Consider the following 23,540-nt stretch of genomic DNA (forward strand, 5'->3'; position numbering starts at 1 on the left):
AACATACTATTTTAATATGTGAACAAAGTAAATGACTAATATTATTATTTTTTTACTTTGTCTTGCACTGTAGACACAGTAGTAAATAATTGCAAGCCAAAACAAAATCTGATTCACTTCACTTACCAATAAGGTTAAAAACTCTTCGAACACATATAGTTGAAAAATTCCATTTTGCCCTCAAATAGTCAGCAGCTTGACCAGACAGGATCATACATAACCAAGAGCCAAAATAAGGCACTGCAGATAAAATCCCATTCTGGAAGGAACAAGAAGATATAGGATTAACTACGGTGGGAGGAAGAACCAAAACAACATACACACACACATCCACCACCACTCAAAAACAAAGGAAATACATGGCAATACACTGTTAATTTTTATATAGTTATCGTAAATAAGTTTGGTTTTTTGAAGGATTTTGGGATTCAGTTCAATGGAAGATCTAAGATCGTGTCTCAGAGGGAAACAGAGCTTACCATTGTCCAGTCTGCTCAAGGTAATCTTGAATGTTATTTTGGGACCTGGGCTATAGGTTCAGTGAAGAAAGATGTCTTCCTATTAGCCTATGGATTTTCCCCACTGGACAATTTCTGACTTCAATTTTCAATGATTTATTTATTTAAAAAATAATTTTTAATTATAAAATAAAACAGATACAGAAAAATACATAAATCAAATGTATAGCTTAATGAATTATTCTAAAGTGAACACCATCTAGGTCAGGTGTTTGGTGCCTTTAGCATGTGCTTTGAGAGGACAAAGGCAAGGAGGTGATAGAGAAAAGTGTTTCTTTCCCTCTTCTTTTCCTGTAAATTTACCACCTAAACAAAATGAAAACACCAGGAGATATGAAACCGAATTTGCCATGGAAATGTTTTATTTGCTTTGTAGGAAATTATTTGATAGCTTTCTAGCAAATCACAAATTCTGTAAAATGAAAAGTACATACCTGGAAAAAAAGACAGCAATGTTTTCTATTCGTTTTTCCTCAGCACAAACCTGAGGAGCCAAGACTAACTGGCCTAATTCTGATAAAAACAAATGTTTTTATAGTCTTAAGAGAGATGGGTATACTTGTTAATGTTTCCAAACACACAAAAAAACACAGAAAGGTATTTTACCAGTGATATTTACATCTTGCAATAATTCCATTTAAGTATCATTCGTGATGCAACCAGAAATATTTGTTAAAATTTAAAATTTAAGTGTGCTTAAGAAGAGATTTAATTTTTTCATCATAGTTTGTGGTCCTCTATATTTAGATGTTGCATGCTTCCAGTTCTACTGGCTGTTGCTGAAGATTTTTATTTCTTTCTGGTACTAAGCTGTGTAATATCCTCTTTAAATTTCATTCCATTTAGACTTTTGAATAATGAGATCACTTCTATTGTTACTTATGGCAGAATCCTACACATGAATAAACTGTAGCAAATAGAGAAGTAAATTTTCGGGTCTTGGTCTTATTCCCTGGTGAGATTAGACTGATAATTCATCAAAGTTAATAAATTTTTCCACCTAAAGTCCCAATGTTAAAAACTCCCAACAACCTAAAACTATTAAAATCTTCAACATTTACTCAATTCCATGGGCATCTTCCATAGTTAAGCTTTCTGTTCAAGGATATGATTCCTTATATTCATTTGCTTAAAAAAATGATTCCAAAATATTAATATCCAAAATAGGGTAACAGATATTGCCCTAACTCTCACTGAGTTGTAAGTAACCAGAGTGCTAGAACTGAAAAAAACTAGGAAAAAAGAAAAATGAGGATAACTAATGAAACTAAACTTATATGAAAAAGCAAGCTTATAACAAAAGATCATACAAATTAGTAGTTACATACTAGTCATGGGGATGTAAAGTGTAGCATAAGAAATACAGTCAGTAATTGTAATACTTATGTATCGTGTCAGGTGGGTACTAGATTTATTGGGGTGATCACTTCGTAAATTATATAAATGTCTAATCACCATGTTGTACACTTGAAGCTAATATAATATTGTATGCCGACTATAATTAAAAAACTTAAAAATCATTTAAAAATCCATTAAAATATCAAGAGCTTTAAAATAATAAGTTAATGTGAGATTATAATTTTAAATACAATGCTTCTTGAAGCAAGGTTTTGCTTAAGCAAAGGTCATTTCATTAGTGCGATAAATTGATTTTCAAGAAAAAAAATCCATATTAAAAAGAGGCTCTGAGGGGGATCAAATATATGGTGATAAATGGAAACCAAACTTTTGGTAGTGAACATGCTATATAGCATATACGGATATCGAATTATAACGTCGTATACCTGAAATATAAAATGTTATTAATCAATGTTACCACAATAATAAAAGGGGCTTCTTATAACTAGAGAATTATTTTCAAACTCTATTCACATTTTAAAATTTTGATTCGAAAAGAAAATAATTTTTTTTGTATGAAATGAAAGAGAAATTATTCTTGCTTTAAAGTCTCTCATTATAGAACTTAAAATCTCAAATAGAAACATTAGTTGAATAATTTTTAATTTTGCATGCAATTCAACACTGTAGTAGAAGATTACAGTCAGGCTCTGTTAACAGAGAGTTTAGAAAAAACAAGGTTGCTCACAACAAATCTATTCCATGCTATTGCTGAAGCTTCATTTTAGTTTAACTTCCGTCAATGCCATTCGTGGATATATTTTGGTATATAAGTGATATTATTTTTCAAAAGTAAGCAGAAGAGTTCTTCGCAGCTCAGTTGCCTGAATAAAGTTCAAGGTTCGGTGCATGTGGTTAATGTTTTCAGTATGCTTTGAAAGGTAGGTGACTAAAGATGCACTTTGACAACGTTTAAAGCTGGTAAGTCCAAATAACCAGTACAGTTATGCAGTCAGCCTTGCTATCTTTATATTCGGCATCTAGGCTGCTTCTTTACTTCGAGGGTATGGGGGCCCAGGATAGGCCACCCCAAGATATCCCACAATGGAATATTATTTTGAACTAAAATCACTTGAGAAGCAGCAGAGTAGAAGGAGTTGTGACTCTCCTCTGTCTCTCAAAAAGTAAGAAATAAATCTATGTGATTGGTGCCCTTCTTGTTCCAGAGAGTTGAGAGGTATCCTTATCACAAAGTTAAAAATCCAGAGTTGAAAAGCCTATATAAGCACACCTTGAAATGCTTTTACCAATTTTCTACCTAAGTCCGAACCTTGCTTAGATTCTTTTCCCATGTGCACTAACTTTCTTTGTCCTGTCAATTTCTCACAATTTATTGTTTCTTTGTCTAAAGGTACAAAAATGTGCCTGCTTCAGTCATTTATTTGTCTCATTTTATGATCTGAGTATCACATTGTGATTTTCCCATGTGCACGTTATTAAACTGGTTTTCTTCCTGTTAATCTACTCTTATGTCAACTTTATTATTACTCGTCCAGCCATAAGAATTAAAGAGGCATAAAAGGGCAGGAATGCTCCCACTTCTCCAACAGTTTTGGCTAGCCAGCCAGGAGACTTCACTGTTGGGAAAAACTGCCTTTTCCTGGAACCATGGCAGCTAAGAGATCCTTGGGGGAAAGCTGACAATGAGAAGGCAAACAGGTAAGCTTTTTCTTACCTTGTCAGCCTCCCAGATTCTCTATGTGCAGGGTCCAATGGAAAAAAAGGTGATGAGACTTTTATTCTCTCTTTTTAAATTTAGAGTAGCAGGAGAGTTAGAGAGCTCCGCCCATTCCTGCTCCTTCTCAAATTATTTTAGTTCAAAATAATCAATATGCCATTGTGGGATATCTTGGGGTGGCCTACCCTGGGCCCCAACAAGGGCTTTCACTTTGTGGCTGATTAATATTCCATTGTATGAATGTACCACCTTTTTGTTTATTTATTCAATAGCCGATGGACATTTGGGTTGTTTCCACTTTTTGGTTGAGTAATGCTGTTGTGAACATTTGTGCACATTTGTGTGGACATATATTTTCGACTCCCTTGGATATAGACCTCGAATTGGAATTGTGGGGTCATATGATAACTTTATATTTAACTTTTTGAGGAACTAACAAACTTGTCCACAGTGGCTACACCATGCTACATTCCTACCAGCAAGTAATGTATGAGGGTTTCATTTCCTCTACAGCCTCAACAACTTTTGTTATTTTTTTAAAAATTCTAATAGATGTGAAGTAATATCTTATCATGGGTTTGATTCGGATTTCCCTAATGACTAATGATGCTGAGAATTTTTACATGGGCTTATTGGCTATTTGTGCATCTTTGGAGAAATGTCTATTCAAATTCTTTGTTCACTTAAAAAAATGGAGTTATTTGTCATTTCATTATTGAGTTGTAAGAATTCTTTATATCTTGTGGGTACTAGATCCTTGTCAGATATATGAATTGCAAATATTTTCTCACATTCAGTAAATTGTCATTCTTGATAGTGTCTTTTAAGGCACAAAAGTTTTTAATTTTGATGAAGTCCAATTTATTTTTTCCTTTGGTTAATTGTGCTTTTGGTATGTAAGAAACTGTTGCCTACTCCAAGGTTGCACAGATGCATATTTTCTAAGAGTTTTATTGTTTTAGCTCTTACATTTAGGTCTTCGATCTATCTTTATTTTGAAAGCAAAAATACCACCAATTTTCCTTACAAACTGTGCTTCTTTCTCTTGAGGCTTTTCCTCAACTCTGTTTAAAGGCAGAATCTATCAACATAGAGATAATAGGAAATGCCTTGATTTGCTGAATTGAAAAGGAGCTGGCAGTTTCAGGAAGGTCCTTCTTCTACAGCTTTACAACGATAGCTCTTCCAACGCCTAAATGATGCTGCAGAGCAACTTCTGTGTAAGAGAGACATTGCACCTCCCAACATCCCTCTCAGCTGCCATCAGAGTCCCACTACCATCCTTTTTAGAAGTGAGTACTGATACCACTTGAATTTGTCATCTGATGTTCTGGCCTGTTACTAGTGGTACTTTACTTAGTAGGACTTTATGGTTAAAGGGTTACCAGCCAAAAGATTTCTTCAATCGAGTTAACACACACAGAGAAAAGAAAGAACACTGTGAAGCAAAACTAGAATTCAGTATATTGGAGTAAAATGGAAGACACAAAATAACTGGATTTCATATAGGTAAGAACAAATTCTGTGTGTAGTTTAAAATATGTACTCTATATAAGAAGCATATGATCATGTTTTCATACCTTTTGAACACTGAACCTTAGGATCTCCTTCATATAAGTAGGCAATAATGTCAATAAAGTATAAAAAGTCCAGTTGTAAGAAAAATGTGCAGCAACAATAGCCCAAAGTGGCAGGGATTTTAGCATGGGTATCCATGGTATTGACTTCTGTGAAGACAGCTGAAAAAAAAAAAAAAACAAGCACAATTAGGATAAACTACAGCTATGTTTAGGCTATGTTTAGATCTATATCTTCTTAGCCAAAATTCCATTTAGAACACATTTTCAGCCATGATAGTAAATTCTAGATTTTAAACCCACTCTTTTAAAATATTAAACAGCAAGAGAGCCCATATTCAGATTAGAAGAAAAACAGAAAAGTAATCTTAGTATAATGTTAACCTCAAACACTCTTTATGAATGTCAGAAGTCACCTACAGTATTGATTTCACCATCTATAAAATCGAGAATAGTTTCATAATCAAATTCAAAGGCTGGCTGGCATAAGGGGGAAGGCGACTGGAAATCCTATTAGAATTTATATTTCATTATCTAATTTTTATCCAATTACAGTGATTTATAAGGACTGTGCAATAAGTTTTTTTATGGAGCTAAATGGAGTAATGTTCTTCAAAGTAGGGTGTAAGCACCCTTACTGAGGGGTATGCAAGATGATCTACAGGGGTGTGGAGTGATGTATTAGAACTTCTACCTATACTCACTTTTATTCTAAAAAAAGAAATTAAACTCTATTAATATTTAATAAGTAGGTTGGCCCTGGAGTATGCCAGATGTATAAGAAAAACAGCGAAATGGAGCTGATGTTGTCAGAAGAGCAATCTAAAATGGAGCCAGGAGGCCTTCAGGAAGCTGAGTGAATACACCCGCTCCTTGTGAAACAATTTTTGAACTAGGCTAAACCAAATAACTAAATCCTGATATAGCACCGGGAACTGGCTCTGTATTACTAAACTCTCTATTAAAATATGAATTTTTCACCTAGCAATAGATACAAGCAATTAATCATGTATAGCATAGCGTAAGTCTGCTTGCCAGCACCAATCATAGCTTTTCAAAGCAACTTGCATAACCCCTTTAGAAGCCCATCTTTTTCTGTCTTTATAAACGCTGTCTTTTCTTTCCCCCTTTGAACACAGTCAGGTTTCTACCCAAATCTGTGTCTCCTGGATTTGTAGTTACTAAAAATACCACCAAATAAAACTTTTGTTTGCTTTGTAGCTCGGTTAAAATTGATTGACGCAGACAAAATCACATATTGTATGATCTCAATACAAAGGGGTTAATGGCGTCCTCACTTATTTGTTTGTTCTCAGTCTATTATATATATCTGCCTTTGAAAGTGAATTTATAGATTTTATTAGCCAGTTTCAATTAAAACAAATCTCACAAACTTGACAGTATCTTCAAAAGATTCTTATAAAGAGTCAACAGAAGTCTAATAATGTAAGCACAAGTGAACACTAAGAAAATAGTAGAGCTGACACTTTTCCTCTTTGTCAGCTATCACACCGAGCAAAATGATGGTAGGCTCATCAAGTGCAACATATTCCAACATTGTTCCTATTAAGTCACATTATTATTACTAATTTTTAAGTAATAAAAAGATTTTTCCTATTAAAATTTAAATTTATGTATTTACTCTTTCATCTTAGTTATCCTTTAAAGTCTATTTTTGGTTTTATAATGTACATGTAAATAACCTATATATAAATAAATAAATATTCAAATTGTTAGCACCCCATCATTTTATTGATGCACTATCAAGAGAGCTTAGAGATCATGGGTTGGGGGCATCAGATTATTACATTTCCTATATACTGAGGCTCTATGGCTTCTTTCTCAAAAGCTAGAGGAATCTATGTTTCTGCCTTAAGGGTTCACTGTTATTTCAAAATGAGGAAGAACCAGTGTTAACCTTCTTGTAGACTTCTTCCTAGGTACTTTTTTTTGACTTGGTAGCTATGCTCTTGTGTTCTCCATTGTGTATCAAAGATGTAAGAGATATAGGGGAAGAGGAGAGAGAACACTTATTCTTATATAGCAGTGGTTCTTAATTCCAGCTATACTTCAGAATCACCTTTGACACTGCAATATTACAGATGGCTAGGCTCTACCCCAGATCTACTGAATCGAAAACAATACCTTTTAAATGGAGGGCCAAGGCATATATTTTAAAAGGCTTTATTGGTGATTCTATAGAGAAATGGTTCTCAGAGTTTCCTGTACATTAGAATCACTCAGGGAGCTTAAAAAACCTGCCAAGATCACACCCCAGATCAATTAAACCAAGTTGGGGATGAGTACAAGGTAAGTGGCAGTATTTTTAAAAGAGAGCCAGGGGATTTCAAATTGTAGCAAAATCTGGGCCCACTACTGTAGAGACTAAAGAAGTTTTCAATCACTTCATCTACCTCCATTACTTGAAAAGCTCAGAGCAAAGAGGAAAGACAAGGCCAGTCTACAGATTTTAGAGTTTAAAGGAATTTAGAACATAGCTATCTTTATATGGCTTTAAAATTCAGAGGAAGTAAAATCACATTTCTGCATTAAAAGGTATGAGCTTATATGTATCTGACCTCCGAAAACTAAATATATTCTGAATAATGTATCTTTCTTCTTGGAAATATAATCTAGTGTGAAATATGTGATAATTTTAAGATTCCTGCTATATGTACTTACACTTATTGACAGTGGTGTTTTAGAAAAATGTATGGCTCTGATAACCGCTTTTTTAGCTTTTTGCCAGAATATAGGTATAATCTTGTTTGCACAAATAAAGCAAACGTAAAGCAAATTTATTTAAATTTAAATTAGCTTCATTCAAAATATTGGCATATTTTCACAGTCTATAAATATTAATTGAAATTTTCATAATCTGATGTTTTTGGAAGATCACCCAACCAAGACCAGCTCTAAGTGGAGAGTGACATAGGCAAGATGGCCAAATAAGACATCCCACACTCATATGGCATCCACCCACAGACAAAAGTGCCTTTGTGGGAGCTGCAGGATTCAGCTCCATGTGACAAGGGGCTTGGGAGGAGTCTTACGCATCCTACATTGGGTAAAAGACATAGACCTTGGTTCCTGCTGTGAACTCTGAAGGTGGTTGTGAACCATCTTCTTGGCCGAGGTCTGGGAGCCCTTGGAGAATATTGATTTAGACAATCAGCTACCAACAAGAAAATCCTGCCATATATGATGTGAATGGACCTTGAGGGCATTATGATAAGTGAAATAAATCAGACAGAGAAAGACAAATACTGTATGATATAATTAACATGTGGAATAAAAAAAAGAACTTATAGAAATAGAGTAGAATGGTACTTGCTAGGGGCTTACGGGTGGGTGAAATGTTGGTCAAAGGATAAAAACTTTCAGTTATAAGATGAATAAGTTCTGGGGACTTAATATACAACATGGTGACTGAAGTTAATAATACTGTATTATGTACTTGAAAGTTGCTGAGAGTAGATCTTAAATGTTTTCTCCATAAAAAAGGAAATGATAATTATGTGACATGATGGAGCTACTGACTAACCCTAGTGTGGTAACCATTTTGTAATATATAAGTGTATCAAATCATTACCATGCACACCTTAAACTTACACAATGTTATGTGTCAATTGTGCCTTAATAAAGCTGAGGGAGAAGACCAGCTGTATGTCCAACACATAAGCCTGACATGTGGCAGGTTCTCAAAAGCTATTTGTTGCCTGAATAAAATTTCTACAGAGTTAGAGGACTGGAGAGAAGAATATGATACATACACATTACAGCTTGGTGTTCATCTGTAAACTGGGTAAAAAACAATAGTTTTCTTTTCTCCCAGTAAGAATTGTCAGATCAATTTATAGTATTTCCACATTACGGGTTATGTTTCAGGGAAGAAAAAAATCTTCATTTATAAAAATATTCAAGTTAAGGATGAATTTTTAAATGTTACTAGGAGAATTTATCCAAATACCCAGCAGACAAAATCTTTTAAGGTTTTACGGTAGAATTACCTAATAGAACTTTCTATGATGATGGAAATGTTCTATATCTGATTGCCCAATTGGATATAGAACATGTGGTAACCAGTAATCACATGTGGCTATTAAGCCACTGTAATATGGCTAGTGCGACAGAGGAATTGAATTTTTAATTCAATTAGTTTAAATTAAAATTTAATAGCCACATGGGCTAGTGGCTACTGTAATGAAAGACACAGGTTTAATAATTTCTAGATCTAGAAATTATTCTCTTGCTATTGTTAGAGAAGACAGGTCAATCAAGCAATATCCAAACACAATCTCTATGGCTTCATTATACCTAATGTTGGAAAAAACATTAAAGTTCTTATCAGAGCTCTACATTATTCTAAAATGCCATTGCTGATAAATGAAAATACAATGGGAAAGAAATTTTTAAATTGTTCAGATCATTTGCCCAGCCAACATTTTGAAAGCCAATTTTCTTGAGATATTTGAATGATAATGAAATTTCTAAAGGAACCATCAATGAAGTCTTGGACTCTTGTATAGAGAACGTGTCATTAAATTTGTAATAATAGCTAAACCAGCTTTTTTTTTTAATAAGTTGAAACAGAAAAAGACAAATTACAAAAAATTTGTTGTCGTGCTAATCTTCTCTGTATCGTTCCAATTTTAGTATATGTCCTGCCGAAGTGAGCACTATTTGTTGTCAAATGTGTTAATTTTCTAGAATATAGGGAGGATAAGATTATTCAACAAATATTTGAGTATCTTCTACATGTAACTTCACACACACAAAAACATTTACCTGTCCAATCCAAGTAACAGCAAACTGATATAGAAAGTTGCACGCAATAAATGTTCATAATTTATGGCAACTAAATATTCCAACCAAGGCCCCCATCTGCTTCAGAATGTTGCCAAATTGTGTAATCTTTCTTACAGGTATAAAGGAAAAGCAAAAACAGTTATAAAATATGCTGTTCTCCAGAATTAAGTAAAAAAAAGAGGGGGGGAAAAAGACACCAATACCAATCTCCAAGAATAAAAATTTCTGAAGGTGAAGTGGTAATGTCTTCTCACAATTTATTAAAAGAGATCTTCAAAACAGAGTAGCATTTGATGGTCTTAAAGCACTCGCTAGCACAGAACTAGTCATGAAATGGTCTTCTGAGTTTACCTGCAGAATGCCCTGAAGATTTTATTGCTCTTTTTGTAACATTTTTTTCCCCTAAAGATCTACTCTAGAGGAGTAAATTATATTATTACATATAATATAATTTATATTATTATATACCATAATAAATGTGCTGTCCTGTGCTGTCTCCTTATTAAATCACACTCATTTAAAATATAGATAAAAACACTCTAGTTTTCTAACAACTGACATTGGAATGTAGCTGTAAGATTCCGTTCATAAATAACACATTTTATTTTATACTAATTAAGAAGAAAAGACAAACTTAAGACTCACCTGATAATCATTAACTAGATTCAAAATTACTTTAAAAAGTAATTTAATTTTTCATAGATTTAATCTAGAAAGTATTGAAATTTCTCAGACAAAACAAATTAATACTTCATACATTTATTTCATTTACCTGCTCTACTTTGCCTAGAGTACACATAATAAAAATATCTATTAAAAATTGGTATCTTAATTCTGAAGGAAAAAAGTTTCTGAAATTATTTTTAAAATCTGCCAAAGTTCATACCTGATTTTTTAATGATGAAATAATGTATTCCTTTTCACAGTGGGAGATTGTCTTATGAGTTTCTGGTATATCACTAACTAACCAGATCCATAGAATAAACCAAATGATTCCGACCACACCTTAAAATAGAAAAATAACAGTTAAATAAAATTAGAATTTATCAATGGCAATTTTTACATGTCTTGAAAAAGTTAAGTAACTATAAACGCAATGTAAAATTGGCTTCAGTCTAGTTTTCTTTTCAAGTTCCTCTTATAATTTTTTAATGTGATAACTGCTATCTGTATTATTTCCTATGAATTTTGAAGAGAACGGCTTTTAACAATATGGCTCTCCTATTAGGGTATATCAGACAAATCTTTTAAAATGTAATTTCCATAATCTATTACTTCCATAGGTATCTGTTATTGTTTATTGATTTTTTGTTTTGATTGCAGATAGATTTCCTACATGAAATGTCTTTGTGGCCATCTAATGTATTAAAAATATGTATCATCATGCTAATGAAAGGTCTTTGGACTAAATAACAGATCAAAACTATCAAGTAAAAGCATCCAATTTTGCTTGAGAAAAAATTTTTCAAAATATACATTTTTATACCATCCAACACGGTATAAAAATAGTATGTATAACATTCAACTCTTGGATTCAAAAGCAGTTTCTATTGAGAATATTCCAAAATTGATATTAGGTCATAACTCAACTAGATTATTTTAACTATATCAACTTGAAAAACAGGTAAGTGTTTTAGAGCTTTGTTGTTTAGGAGATAATTACTTCAGTGAACTGGAATATATATTTTAACCAATTATGAGACTGCTATTAAATTCTGGATTTAATATTACATTATAATTTAGTTTGAATTTTTCAATAAACTTACCAAAAAGGTAGAAGACATAAGTCCAATTCATATAGAAGCAAATTATTCCAGAAAGAGGAAGAGAAATTACTGTTCCAAGCTGTGTTCCTAGAACAACAAAGACTTTGTAAACTCTGGAGAGAGATGAATAACAAGGAGACAGGTTTATTGCTGAAAGAAGATGGGTAACAGATAATAGAGAAGCGAAAGTATGAATCAAATCCTATAGGAGCTGAATCAGTCACATGCAAATATAAACAAGTCATTCTCATAAGGAATCATTTATTAGAAAACCCACACTATGTAAAATGTATATGTTAACATGTAGTTGCATTAATTACAACTATGTAATTATTAATGCCTTAGAAGGTATTGATCAATATAAGACCTATTATAATATGAGCTAGTATATGCCACATGTATTAGAAATCTCATTATCTGGGGCAAGGTTCAAAGATGGTCTCTAAGGCTGACAAACATGACCTACTGCAGCATACTTGATGGAATAAGAATGAAGCTTTTAATAATCTAATATGCCCCAAATATATTACAAACAATTATTTCAGATACATAAATAATAAAATTCATTTTAACTATCAAATGTAAGACATCTTAGAGTACAGAGGGAGCTAAAATAATCAGACACTGTTTCTTGGCTCAAGTTTTGTTCTTACATAGGATAAATATAAAAAAAGAATTATTACATGTTAGAAAGTATAAGGTGTCACAGAGCAATATGTAAGTTAAAATATGGGACAGATTATCTCTGACTTTCAGAGGTCAGGAAAATGTAAGCAGTAGCAGTAGACTTTGAACAGATGGGTAAGATTTTGTTCTGTAGGATCAAGGTAAGAAAGAAGACACAGAGGGCGCTGTAACAGGATGAGCAAAGAAAATAGAAGTAGGAAAGCAGACAGTGGATTTGGGAACTTCATTTGGGTGAAAGAAAGGAATAGAAGATAAAGCTAGAACAAAAGGTTGAATAGTTACTAAATACCATCTCATGCCAAGGACTGTGTGCCATGGACTAGGCTAGCTGAAATGAAGTGGTAAAGAATGTGTAAAGAATGCTGACCACTAGTTCAAATTTAGATTTTATTCAATAGGCAAAGGGGAACCACAGATGGCACCTGTCTTGAATTTATCATCAGATTTCTCATGTTAGTCTCTACACAGTTTTAAGAATCATCTTAAAATATAAATTGGATAACGTCTCTTTCTTGATTAAAAACCTCTGATGTCTCTCCATTGTATCTGGGAAAGAAAAAAAAAATTCTTTCCTATGGTCTATAAGGCCCGATGTAATCTGGCTCTTATCTATTTCTCAAAGCTCTTATACCATTATTCCTTTTTTCATTATGTTCTAGCCACCCATAGTGATTTTTCATTTCTCTGAACCCTTATGTATTTCCTTCCTGAGGGCTCTTGCACATACTGTTCTGATTGGCTGGAATGTTCTTCTTTCTGCTCTTTGCATGACTAGTTTATTCTTATTCCTCAGATTTTAGCTTAAAAGTCACTACAGAGAGGGCTTTTTCAACCACTATATTTCAAAGCAATCAGGTCAAAAAGTTTTCATTCAGTTAGTGGAAGAAAGAGTAGAATATCTTATGTGATCCAGTAGAATTAAAATGCACATATAAAGCTCATGCTATCTCACCTACAGGTCAAAATGATGGACAATAAATGCATAGAAGAAAGATATAAGAAAAGAGGTGTTGCGAGTCATAATATGTGCATGAGACAATAAAATAAGAAATCACAATTTAAGGACAAGTGTTCAATTTTCCAGACATTGGACTTAGAAAAAAACAGCATTCTCTATACCAACATCTGAAAAGGCAACATGTTTTAAAATAAATGATGGCAAAGGGAGAAAATGACATTAGTCAATTAAGCTATACTACTAGGTACAGTTGCACCAAAAAGAAAAATTAATAAAATTATACTCCTAAAACTTAATTTTCTCCCAAAGGAGGCATCTGAAATTGCATGATTCCGGTGTATAGTCAGTCACTTTTTCTCCAATGCTGATATGTATACATAACAAATTATAGTAAAAATATTTATAATAATAGTTATCTCACCTGCATATGAAATGCTAAGAAGCTTGCTTCTTTCAAGAGGGGGAGCCCAAGAAGACCACATGGCATGCATGGCTGGAAATGTGACACCCTGAGGAAGGAAAAATGATATTTTTGGTGAAGTACAGGTAATTTTGTTAATGTTTTAGATTCAGTTGAGTGTTTTGTTGCAAGAGAAATTTCTGGATAAGAATCAAACTAGAATTATGTTCCATGAAGTGAGGTGTCTTTACAGGGTTAAATGAAAATACTTCATGATGGAATACTTCAAAATCTGAACAAAGATTTGTGGATTTTGTCAACTGGTTAGAAGACTACAAGGTAAGGGTTACAGTAAATCTAAAAAAATGTACTGAATGATGACATAAAGGTATTTATTTCAAAGTTAATTTTACTCTTTCACTTCATTAATGGCCTGAATGAAATGTGAATATTAGCAACATATAACTTAAAAATACTGAGCTAACACTTTGGGATACTGGAAGAAAATTCAAATGGTCTGACAAAAAAAGATTTAATTAGAGTGTTTATAGTCTGTTTTTTTTTCTTTCTGGTGATAACTAGCCTTGTAAATGACAATTACTGATATAAAAAGGCATGAAACAGAGAAGGCAGGAAGGCTTACAGAAACTTGGGAGAGGAAAAATACTGCAGGAGAGTGAAAGGGTATAGGGTTTGGTATATTCAAAATAGTAGATTCACAGCTCTACTTGGCTACTTACTAACTGTATAGCCTCAGAAAGATCAGTTAATCTTCCTGAACTTCAGTTTCTTTATCTGTAAAACAGAAATAATACTCCCTATTTTGCATGATTGTTGTAAAGATAAATGGTAGCTAGTGCTATTATTAATGAGAGAATACATGCTTTAATATTTTGTACTTTCTGTTGATTCTTTCGAAAACAAAAACAAAAACAAAAACAAAAAAGAAAGAAATACCAGTGGAAGGCAAAAATAATTTAGGTGGCATTCGAAATCAGTATGAAACTGTATCATGAACCATCCACAGGAGGAGTCATTATAGAATAAAGCTTAAAACATTTGGTAATGTCCACAGAGAGTACCTTGTGGAAAACCCTTGAGACAACACAGGTATATTTATAGAGAATCGGATGCCAGGGCTGAAAAATGCTGACATAAGTTTATGGATAAGGTAATGTACATGTAATACATATTGGAGGAATAAAGGACAAAAGAACCTAAGAATAAATACAACCTAAATTCTATTGAGAAATAAAGCAGTCACTTGAGATAGCAGTAGTAATACAATCAATATAATACTAAATCAATGGCATAGACAAGAAGCTAAAATATAGGAATTCATTCAGCAAGGAGTTTCAGTATCTGGGTCAGAGAAAATATGCTACAATAAAGTATACTTTACTTAGGTAAGGAGAAGAGAAACCTGGTAATACTGAGGTAATTTTTATTTTGTAGTCAAGAGGGGTTTGTTTAGTACACTCCTATTTGATAAGGATAAAATAGGAATGTTCAAATGAGTGATCAAAGCTTAAATTTAAATAATACTTGATAATTTCCAAAGTATTCTAGCAATCATTATTCAATCTGAGCTGTGACTGAGAATGGGGCAGGTATTTTAGTCCCAATTTTAAAAAATGATGGAATTGAGGCCTAGCAATTAGGACTTAAAGTATCACTGTTAAACACAGTGAAGCTATTATTCAAAGTCTGCTTTTATGACTCTAGTTAGTGTTTTTCCAAAATAGCATTATAAATTATTACCTAACATTACCTTTGTGGTCTACACCAAACTCACAGGCCACTATCTTGCTTGGGTTAAAGAAATGTCAGGAGAGAGCAAATTAATTTATGCCTCAATGTCATGGGTAGAAGTTCCAACTTAGAAACAAAAAGAGATGATTATTTAAAGATGGAAGTGGATATGATGAAATGCAAAGGAGAAGTGAAAAGGAAAAGATAAGGAATTAAAATTTTAAAAAATGATAAAAATCTTAGGAGGGCAAAAAACATATAAATTAATAATAATTTAAAAAGCAACAGAAAGGCCAGAAGAATCAGAACCGAATTAAGTTATATAAAATGATAAATAGTTTGTCTCTAAGTTAGAGGACCAGAAAAAGAATGAATAATAGAGAAAGTTTTATGAATAGCAACAAATTTAAAGGTAGAAAACGGTAATTTGACAATCTTTTGTGTAAAATGTTTCAGATATGTGCAGTCAATGCTACAGCAGAGATAAATTATGGCAAAAGTTCAGGAGGTAAGGATGGTCTATCTTAACTGTTTTAATAGTGGTTTATCTTCTTATTTTCTAAAGTAAAAGAGAGTAGAAGGAACTATGAAGTGTCCCTGGAAAATGTTTTCTCTACTTTTTGAAAAAAGCTTTCAATTTCAGGGTGCTTCTACTTGAAACCTTATTGACCATGAACGAAATCTACTCAGGTTATTTTCTAATCATTTTCCTAATTAAAAAATAAATCCCTATTATCTTCCAATGTTAATTTTTGGTTCATAATCATACCAAAGATGATATCTTTAAGAAGACAAGAAAGCAATATAGGGTAAGTAAAACAGAAGAGAAAAACATTACCTCTCCTAGACCTTCTAGTGCCCTAAGTACAATGAGAGCTCCAACTCCGAGATCTGCAGCAATGGGAGTTAACAGGGTGAAGACAGCAGTGCCGAGGACCCCAAATCCTAGCAGCAGTTTCCCCCCCATTTTTCTGGCAATATATCCTCCAGGAATTTGTGTGATGATGTAGCCATAAAAAAAAGAACCAAGAATCCATCCTTGGGTTTCTGCATCCCAGTGGTACCTCTTACCCTATAAAGAGTAGGAAGAAAAAAAAATCAACCATTTAAGACATTGATTAAACAGCTCCTTTAACTTATTGGCATGTGAGTACATATAAATATAATTTAGAACTACTGTTTTAGACTGCAGAACGTGCAACTTTCTACAAGGTACCTGAGTCACGTGATACAGAAATGGAGTTTCTAGAAGTGAATGGAAATTAACTGACTCCCTGACCCCCAACATCTTCTTTCATCTTCAGCTGAAAATGGTATTTAAGGTGGTGGGGTTAGCCATGTTGGTGTTACTCAGTTTTCCTGGGTCTCTCCCATGTATACAGGAAGTATACCTGCCATTTAAACTTTTATTTGTTTTTCTCCTGTTAATCTGTATTTTATTACAAGAATGTCTAGCCGAGAACCCAGAAAGGTAGAGGAAAATTATTTTTCTTCCCCTACAGAGCAACAGGCTATGCCATAAGGCCTAGGTGCATAGTAGGCTACACCATCTAAGTTTGTGTAAGTGCACTCTATGATGTTTACACAATGACAAAATTGCTTAATGATGCATTTCTCTGAATGAATCCTTGTTAAGTGGCATGTGACTGTATTTAGAGTGTGTAAAACTCAATTCTGAACAAATGATGAACACTTATCGACTCTACTATAACACAAGGCAGGCAAAATAACTTTAATAACTCAGGTTAGACAAGTATACATTTTGGAAAAGAATATACTAAGAAATTGACTTGATCTTATTATCCTGCAGTTGAGATTATTTATATTCTCCTGCAACAAGTAGCCTTATAAGAAAATAGCGATTAAATAATAGTCCCATAAAAACTATTTAACAGCATCTAAAACAATCAAATTTTCTGATATGAGGGAGGAATAAATTTTCTTCTTCCCTCCTAGGTTTTCCAGCTGATCTAATAATTAAATCTACATGAGACACATTAATGAGAAAAAATAACCAATTTAACTACACTCTTATGTAAGAGAACCCCATATACATGAGAGAGTCAGGGATGGAAAGGAAAAATGAGGTATATGTGACCTTTTGAACTCAGGATAAGGTAAGGCACCTTGGGGCTTCAGAGAGGTGGAAGGTCATTGTAGGATGATAAGAGCAGATGTTCAGTAATTAGAAGTTAGCCCTGCCCTCGAGATTGATCATAAAACTATTTCTAGTTGTCGCTCTTATTATCTAGTTGTCAGTCTTATTAAGATCCCTAATTTAAATTATTTAAGGGAGATGTAAAAGTTTCTCTGAGGCTGCAGCTCAAAATCACATGCCAAAGTGGCACATCTTAGGGTGGCCAGATCTGAACTCCTTCAGTCTTGCCTTTGAAACTTCCTGAGATGTTTCACATTCCATAAGTTGGGTTGAAAGATTGCTCCATATCTCATTAAACTAGTCTCAGTCTTAAAAATAGGTCAGTTCAGTTAAGCAGTTTTCATTTCACTTCAGGACCTGGCAATGCCAGTGGGTTCCCAAAGTTAGGCCTATGGTACAAGCAACCAAGTATTTAATAAGAGGTATCCCTATGGAAACAAAAGAAAAAACGATGGTTAATGATTGAAGCAGGCTATAATCCCAATTTCTGAGGTCTGAAGGCTGGCAGTCAAGAAGATTTTTAGATGTCTAGCTTAAAGCATCTTCAGATGGAGTGACAATTTGATGGATTTTCTTGGTTTTAAGTTTGAATGTCTCTGGTGATCTTTCTGCATCAGGCGTGAAGATCGTCCATATGTGAGCTGTTGAGTGATTCCTCTGAAGTTTGTATCAGGTTGTCCCACTTGCATGGCTTTACAAAAAGGGCAGTTTTAGTTCTCAATGGTTGCAAGTCACAGGATAGGAGAAAAACTAGAAACGTTAGCTTGGAGAGTCATAGCCAGCTATTAGAGAAAACTAGAAGAATTCATGACCCAGCCCAGTTTACAGGTAAGAACAAAACCTCAAAAGACAATGAATAGCACTAGAAGTGAATAGCCACAGAGGTGTATTACTGAAACACAATTTTTTCTCTTTGTAATCACCTCCATTTTTTTACCAAAGATAGGCACAGTAAGACTGATTTATTTGCGAAATAATTCGCTTCAATAAATTTGGCCTGATTATTTGTGTAAGTCCAACAAGGATAGTAATGAACAATATAGGCTCTTTTAAATTTGGAATTTTTCATAAGGAGTCTTCAGATTGAATTCTGAAAGGCCTCTTGAGGTCAGAAAAGCCAAGGCACGGACTTGCCATCAGAGGTCACCTATAATACCTACAGATTTGGGTGAGTTCCTCTTTTTTCGAGGTCCCTATAATATCTCAAGGTTCTTGAACCAGCCAGGAAAGTGACCTTCTTTACTCACCTAGTAAGGCTGCTGGGAACCCTGTAAACAAGATACCAGGCTGATATTTCCAAGGTTTTTATTGCCTTCCATACGTCAATCTTAATTCTTTAAAGCTATCTGGTCATAGCTGAGTCTATGCACGTCTCTCTTAAATATGACATTCCAGTCAAAACCTTGGAAATATAACCAGTTTCCAATTGTGTTCTGTTTCATGAGCAGATTCTTATTAAACTTATGCAAATAACAATATTGCCATGAAAATGAGGATACTCGCTAGCACTTTCCAAATTCTGGTCCTGGATTTCTGTTTCTACTAGGTTATTGAACTTGGCGGTGTCTAGCCTTTCATAATATTCTTGTATAATTCTTTGTACTTCTGTGGTGTCTGTGTTAAATTCTTTTTCATTTCTGACTGTGAGTCTTTTCTCTTTTTTTCCTTAATGAGTCCAGTCAGAGGTTTGTCAATTTGGTTTATCTCTTCAAAGAACCAGCCCTTTGTTTCATTAATTTTTTCTATTATCTTTTTATTCTCTACTTCATTTACTTCTGCTCTGGTTTTTATTTTTCCTTCTACTGACTTTGAGCTTCATTTGTTCTTCTTTTTCTAGTTCTTTAAAGTCTAATGTTAGATCGTTTGCGATTTTTCTTGTTTCTGAGGTATTCCTGTAATGCTATAACTTCCCTTTGAGTATCACTTTTGCTGCATCCCACAAATTTCAGTATGTAGCATTGTCATTTTCATTTGTTTCTATGTATCTCTTGATCTTTTATTTCTTCTTTGACCCAATAGTTGTTCAACAGCATGTTGTTTAATCTCCATATACATGTGGTTTTTCCAGCTTTTTTCTTGTAGTTAATATTCAGTTTCATATCTTTGCAGTCAGAAAATATGCTTGGTTTGTTTTTGATTTTCTTAAATTTATTGCGACTATCTGTCAATTGGGGATGGAAATTCTATAAATATTGATTAAGTTCATTTGCTCTAATGTGTCATTTAAGGCTGATACTTTCTTGTTGACTTTCTGTTTGCATGATCTATCCATTGTTGACAATGTAATATTCAGGTAATCTACTATAATTATATTTTTGTCAGTTTCTCCCTTAGGTCTGTTAGTAATCACTTTATTTTGGTGCTCCCAGGTTGGATGCAGATATGTTGATAAGTGTTATGTCTTCTTGATGAACTGTCCCTTCAATCATTATAAAGTATCCATCTTTGTCTCTTATTACCTTTTTTCCCCCCTCTTTAATTCCCCTCCCCCCACTTCCACTCCTGATCTATGGAAGTTGCTGTTTCCCTTTTTTAAGAACTGGATCTCTGAAGGCGGGGCGTCTCCTCCCACACACTCATGCACTTGGGGCCTGGCACACCCAGGGTGTGGTCCGTGGCTCCATCTGGGGTATGAACCCAGGACCTACTAGGTGTAAAGCAGATGTGCTAACCACTACACAATGAAGCCACCCTCTTATTACCTTTTTTATCTTGAAATTTATTTTGTCTGATATAAGTACTGCTATACTTGCTTTTCTCTGGATGCCATTTGCTTGAAGTGTCATCTTCTACCCCTTCACTTTGAGCCTGTTTGTTTTTAGAACTAAGATGAGTCTTCTGCAGGCAATGCAGAGTTAAATTTTGTTTTTTAATCTATTCCACTACTCTGTGCCTTTTGATCAATAAGTTCAGTCCATTTATATTTAGAGAGATTATTGAAATATAAAGACTTACAACAGCCATTTTATCTTTTGTTTTCTGGTTGCTCTGTATCTCCATTGTTTCCTTTCGTGATTCTATCTATTTTAGTTCAGCAGTTTTCCATTACTTTTGAATTTGTTTCCTCTTTTTTTTTTTTTTTTTTTTGTCTCAGTTCTGGATTTTTGTTTTGTGGTTACCTTCAGGGTTGTGTAAAATGTCTCATACATACAACAGTCCTTTTACTTCTGATTGACCCTTATCTTCATTCACCCGTTCAATTTGTTTCCATGAGTACTCATATCGGATAACCAAGAGTCACTAAGCCCAAGAAACTTGTTTCACAAATATTTTTCCCTGCTAATCTAAATTTTGATTAGAAAAAAAAAAAAAAACTCTCGCCACTTTGCTTCCACTGAACTCTGCAGGTAGAGATCCAGGAGTCTGACTTGGCAAGAATCCTTATCTTCTTTTTCTGGCTCATGTTAAAGGTCCTGAGATCTTTCTATAGCAATAGCTTCGAGGTGAGCAGTGCCCAGCCGGTGACATATTCTGTTCACAGTGCAAACTGTGTGGGAGGAAGAAATTTTCCTCTACCATCAAGATTCTTTTGACCGGACTAATAATTAAATCGATATGAGACAGATTATCAAGAGAAAATAACCAAATTTAATTACATACATATATATGAAAACCCAACATACGTGAGAGGTTCAGAGACAGAAAGGTAAAATGAGGTATATATGGCATTCTGATCTAGGGATTAGGTAAAGTCCCTTTGGGTCTCAGAGGAGAGGAAGGTCCCTGAAAGACAATAAGAAGAGCAGATGTTTAGTAATTAGAAATTTGCCTTGCCCTACAGATAGGTCACAAAAGGTTACTTCTGGTGATAACTCTTATTATGGGTAAGACCCCTAATTTAAAATCTTTAAGGGAGAGGTAAAAGTTTCTCCTGAGCCTGTAGGGTCTCAATTGCCTTCAGCTCAAACTAATTCACAGGCCAAAATGGCACACATTGGGGACACCTATTCTGAACCCCTTCACTGGTATGCCAAACAGGTTTTTCCAAATTTTCTTCAAGGATGATATGTTTATAGAGAAAATGACAACTTTTCAAACAGATCAAGGCATATCACATACATCACACAGATCAGCAGCAAAGCTATAGTTATAAGTTGCTGTCCAACCAGTTCCTGAGAAAACACAAAAGAAAGTGATTCAGAGTTTACTGAAGAAAGGTCTGTGGTTTCTATGGGAAGAAGAAAGACCTTTCAATATTCTTATGTAAATGAATTTTAGGAGTAAGATTGTTTGCTTAAAAAAAATACTTACGGTTTGATTATGGAGAACTTTATTGGAAGTAGAATGCTCTGCACACTCCTTGGAAGTTCTATTATCTACTAAAGTTGTATTTGAATCTACCATATCCACTAAAGCAACACTCAGATTCACACGTAATGCATAGAGAACAAAGAAACCAAAAAAGGCCAAAATTGCTAAGTTGTAACGAGCAGAGCAGCACACTGGAGCTGAAACAAAGATTGGGGAAAAATTTTGTTAAAAGAATAACTAAAAAAATAATAACTTAGGTGATATTGTCTAAATCAGTAAAAGATTTTTTAAAGTGCACAAATTAATACATCATGAATACTTTTCTGAGAATATTAAGCATATCTAAAACATTTGTCAAAAAAGATTTGTTCCCAGTATCTTTAGTATTGATAAGCATTTAACACCTGAGAGCCTGCACTGTTAAATAGTTTCTTAAAACAAGGAGGCAATAGCTTTATCAACTTTGGTTGGAAAAATTCCCAACCCAAAGTCAATACTGAACCCCTAATCCCTGTCAGGTGGCAAAGATATGAAAAAAATAGGTAAGGGGGTTTAATGGCATCACCACTAGTTTGTAAAGAGCTATCTGAAACATGGCCAATAAGCACTTGAGTACCCACTACAACAATATATTCCACTGACTACAGGCTGGTTTTGGCACTTATCAAACTGACTGATTCATGGTGAAGCATTAACAAATAGGGCACAGCTACACTTAGGTACATATTAAAATAATATAATACAACTCACTTTTTTATAAGTCCACACACACATAAACAACTGCTATCATTTTTCCTCTGGGCAAGATTTACATCTTTTGAGAGAGAACTTTTCATTTGACATTCAGTAAACATGAGTTCCTTTCCTGTTAACCCTGGAGAAAGTTATGACAATGAGATAAAGTGCTACGATATATGAGTAACAAGGGACAAAGAGTCACATTAATCTGCGTGTGTCTGTGTTAAGTATTATAGCTATTATTACTACTTTTTCTGGATAGTAGAAATTGTTCATTTGTTAGGAATTGAGGTTATTTATAATTTGTGAGAAATTAGGGATTGGTAAGAGAAGTAAGAAGTTGTTAGAGAGTGGGGGTGTGACGTTTCCAGGGAAACATACACGATTGCCAAGTCAGTACACACCCTGGGCCTGGGTGAGGAGTAAGTAAATACTGAACAGTGAGGGGCTGAGGCTGAGATGGAAAACCCATGGTTAAGGGCACTGACCTAAGCAACAGTGATGATGATTTTTTTAGAGGAGGATGGGCACTAGCCCTAGTGAGTCTTCTTGGCTTTAAAAAAAGATTTCCTATCTAAAATGGATAAAATGATTTTTATCCTACCTGGTCTTATCCTACCTTAGGTATTTAATTCCTGATAAATTCTTATCTATTCCTAGCTTCTGAATTAATATTCATTTATATGAAAACATCAAATTCCATTAAAAGGAACTCAGTTATTTTAATATTAAAACTGATTATCGCCACATGACCCAAGGCTATTTCCCTTCATTCTACAATATGGTTGCTCTCTACCAACACACCATATCCATACTTTATATTTAAGACTACATTAACACACAAAGTATA

General features: G+C 33.9%; 1 protein-coding gene across 6 annotated transcripts in view; it reads right to left on the reverse strand.

The window, feature by feature from the left end:
* Nucleotides 1-23,540, reverse strand: part of SLC17A5 (solute carrier family 17 member 5) — a 46,275-nt gene that overhangs the window by 17,639 nt on the left and 5,096 nt on the right. For 4 of the 6 annotated variants that reach the window (XM_036219466.1, XM_016141676.2, XM_016141678.2 and 1 more), the window contains 7 exons: nt 21,953-22,149; nt 16,382-16,615; nt 13,813-13,900; nt 11,747-11,833; nt 10,867-10,985; nt 5,175-5,333; nt 127-259 (listed from right to left, as the gene is read on the reverse strand). In XM_036219466.1, the coding sequence (XP_036075359.1) occupies nt 127-259; nt 5,175-5,333; nt 10,867-10,985; nt 11,747-11,833; nt 13,813-13,900; nt 16,382-16,615; nt 21,953-22,149 (1,017 nt within the window). Of the gene's footprint in view, nt 1-126; nt 260-5,174; nt 5,334-10,866; nt 10,986-11,746; nt 11,834-13,812; nt 13,901-16,381; nt 16,616-21,952; nt 22,150-22,702; nt 22,827-23,540 lie in introns of all 6 variants that reach the window. The other 2 variants (XM_016141679.2, XM_016141677.2) reach the window with 1 other exon arrangement.

The sequence above is a fragment of the Rousettus aegyptiacus genome, unplaced genomic scaffold (genome assembly GCF_014176215.1).
Source record: "Rousettus aegyptiacus isolate mRouAeg1 unplaced genomic scaffold, mRouAeg1.p scaffold_m13_p_1, whole genome shotgun sequence".
Classification (NCBI taxonomy): domain Eukaryota; kingdom Metazoa; phylum Chordata; class Mammalia; order Chiroptera; family Pteropodidae; genus Rousettus; species Rousettus aegyptiacus.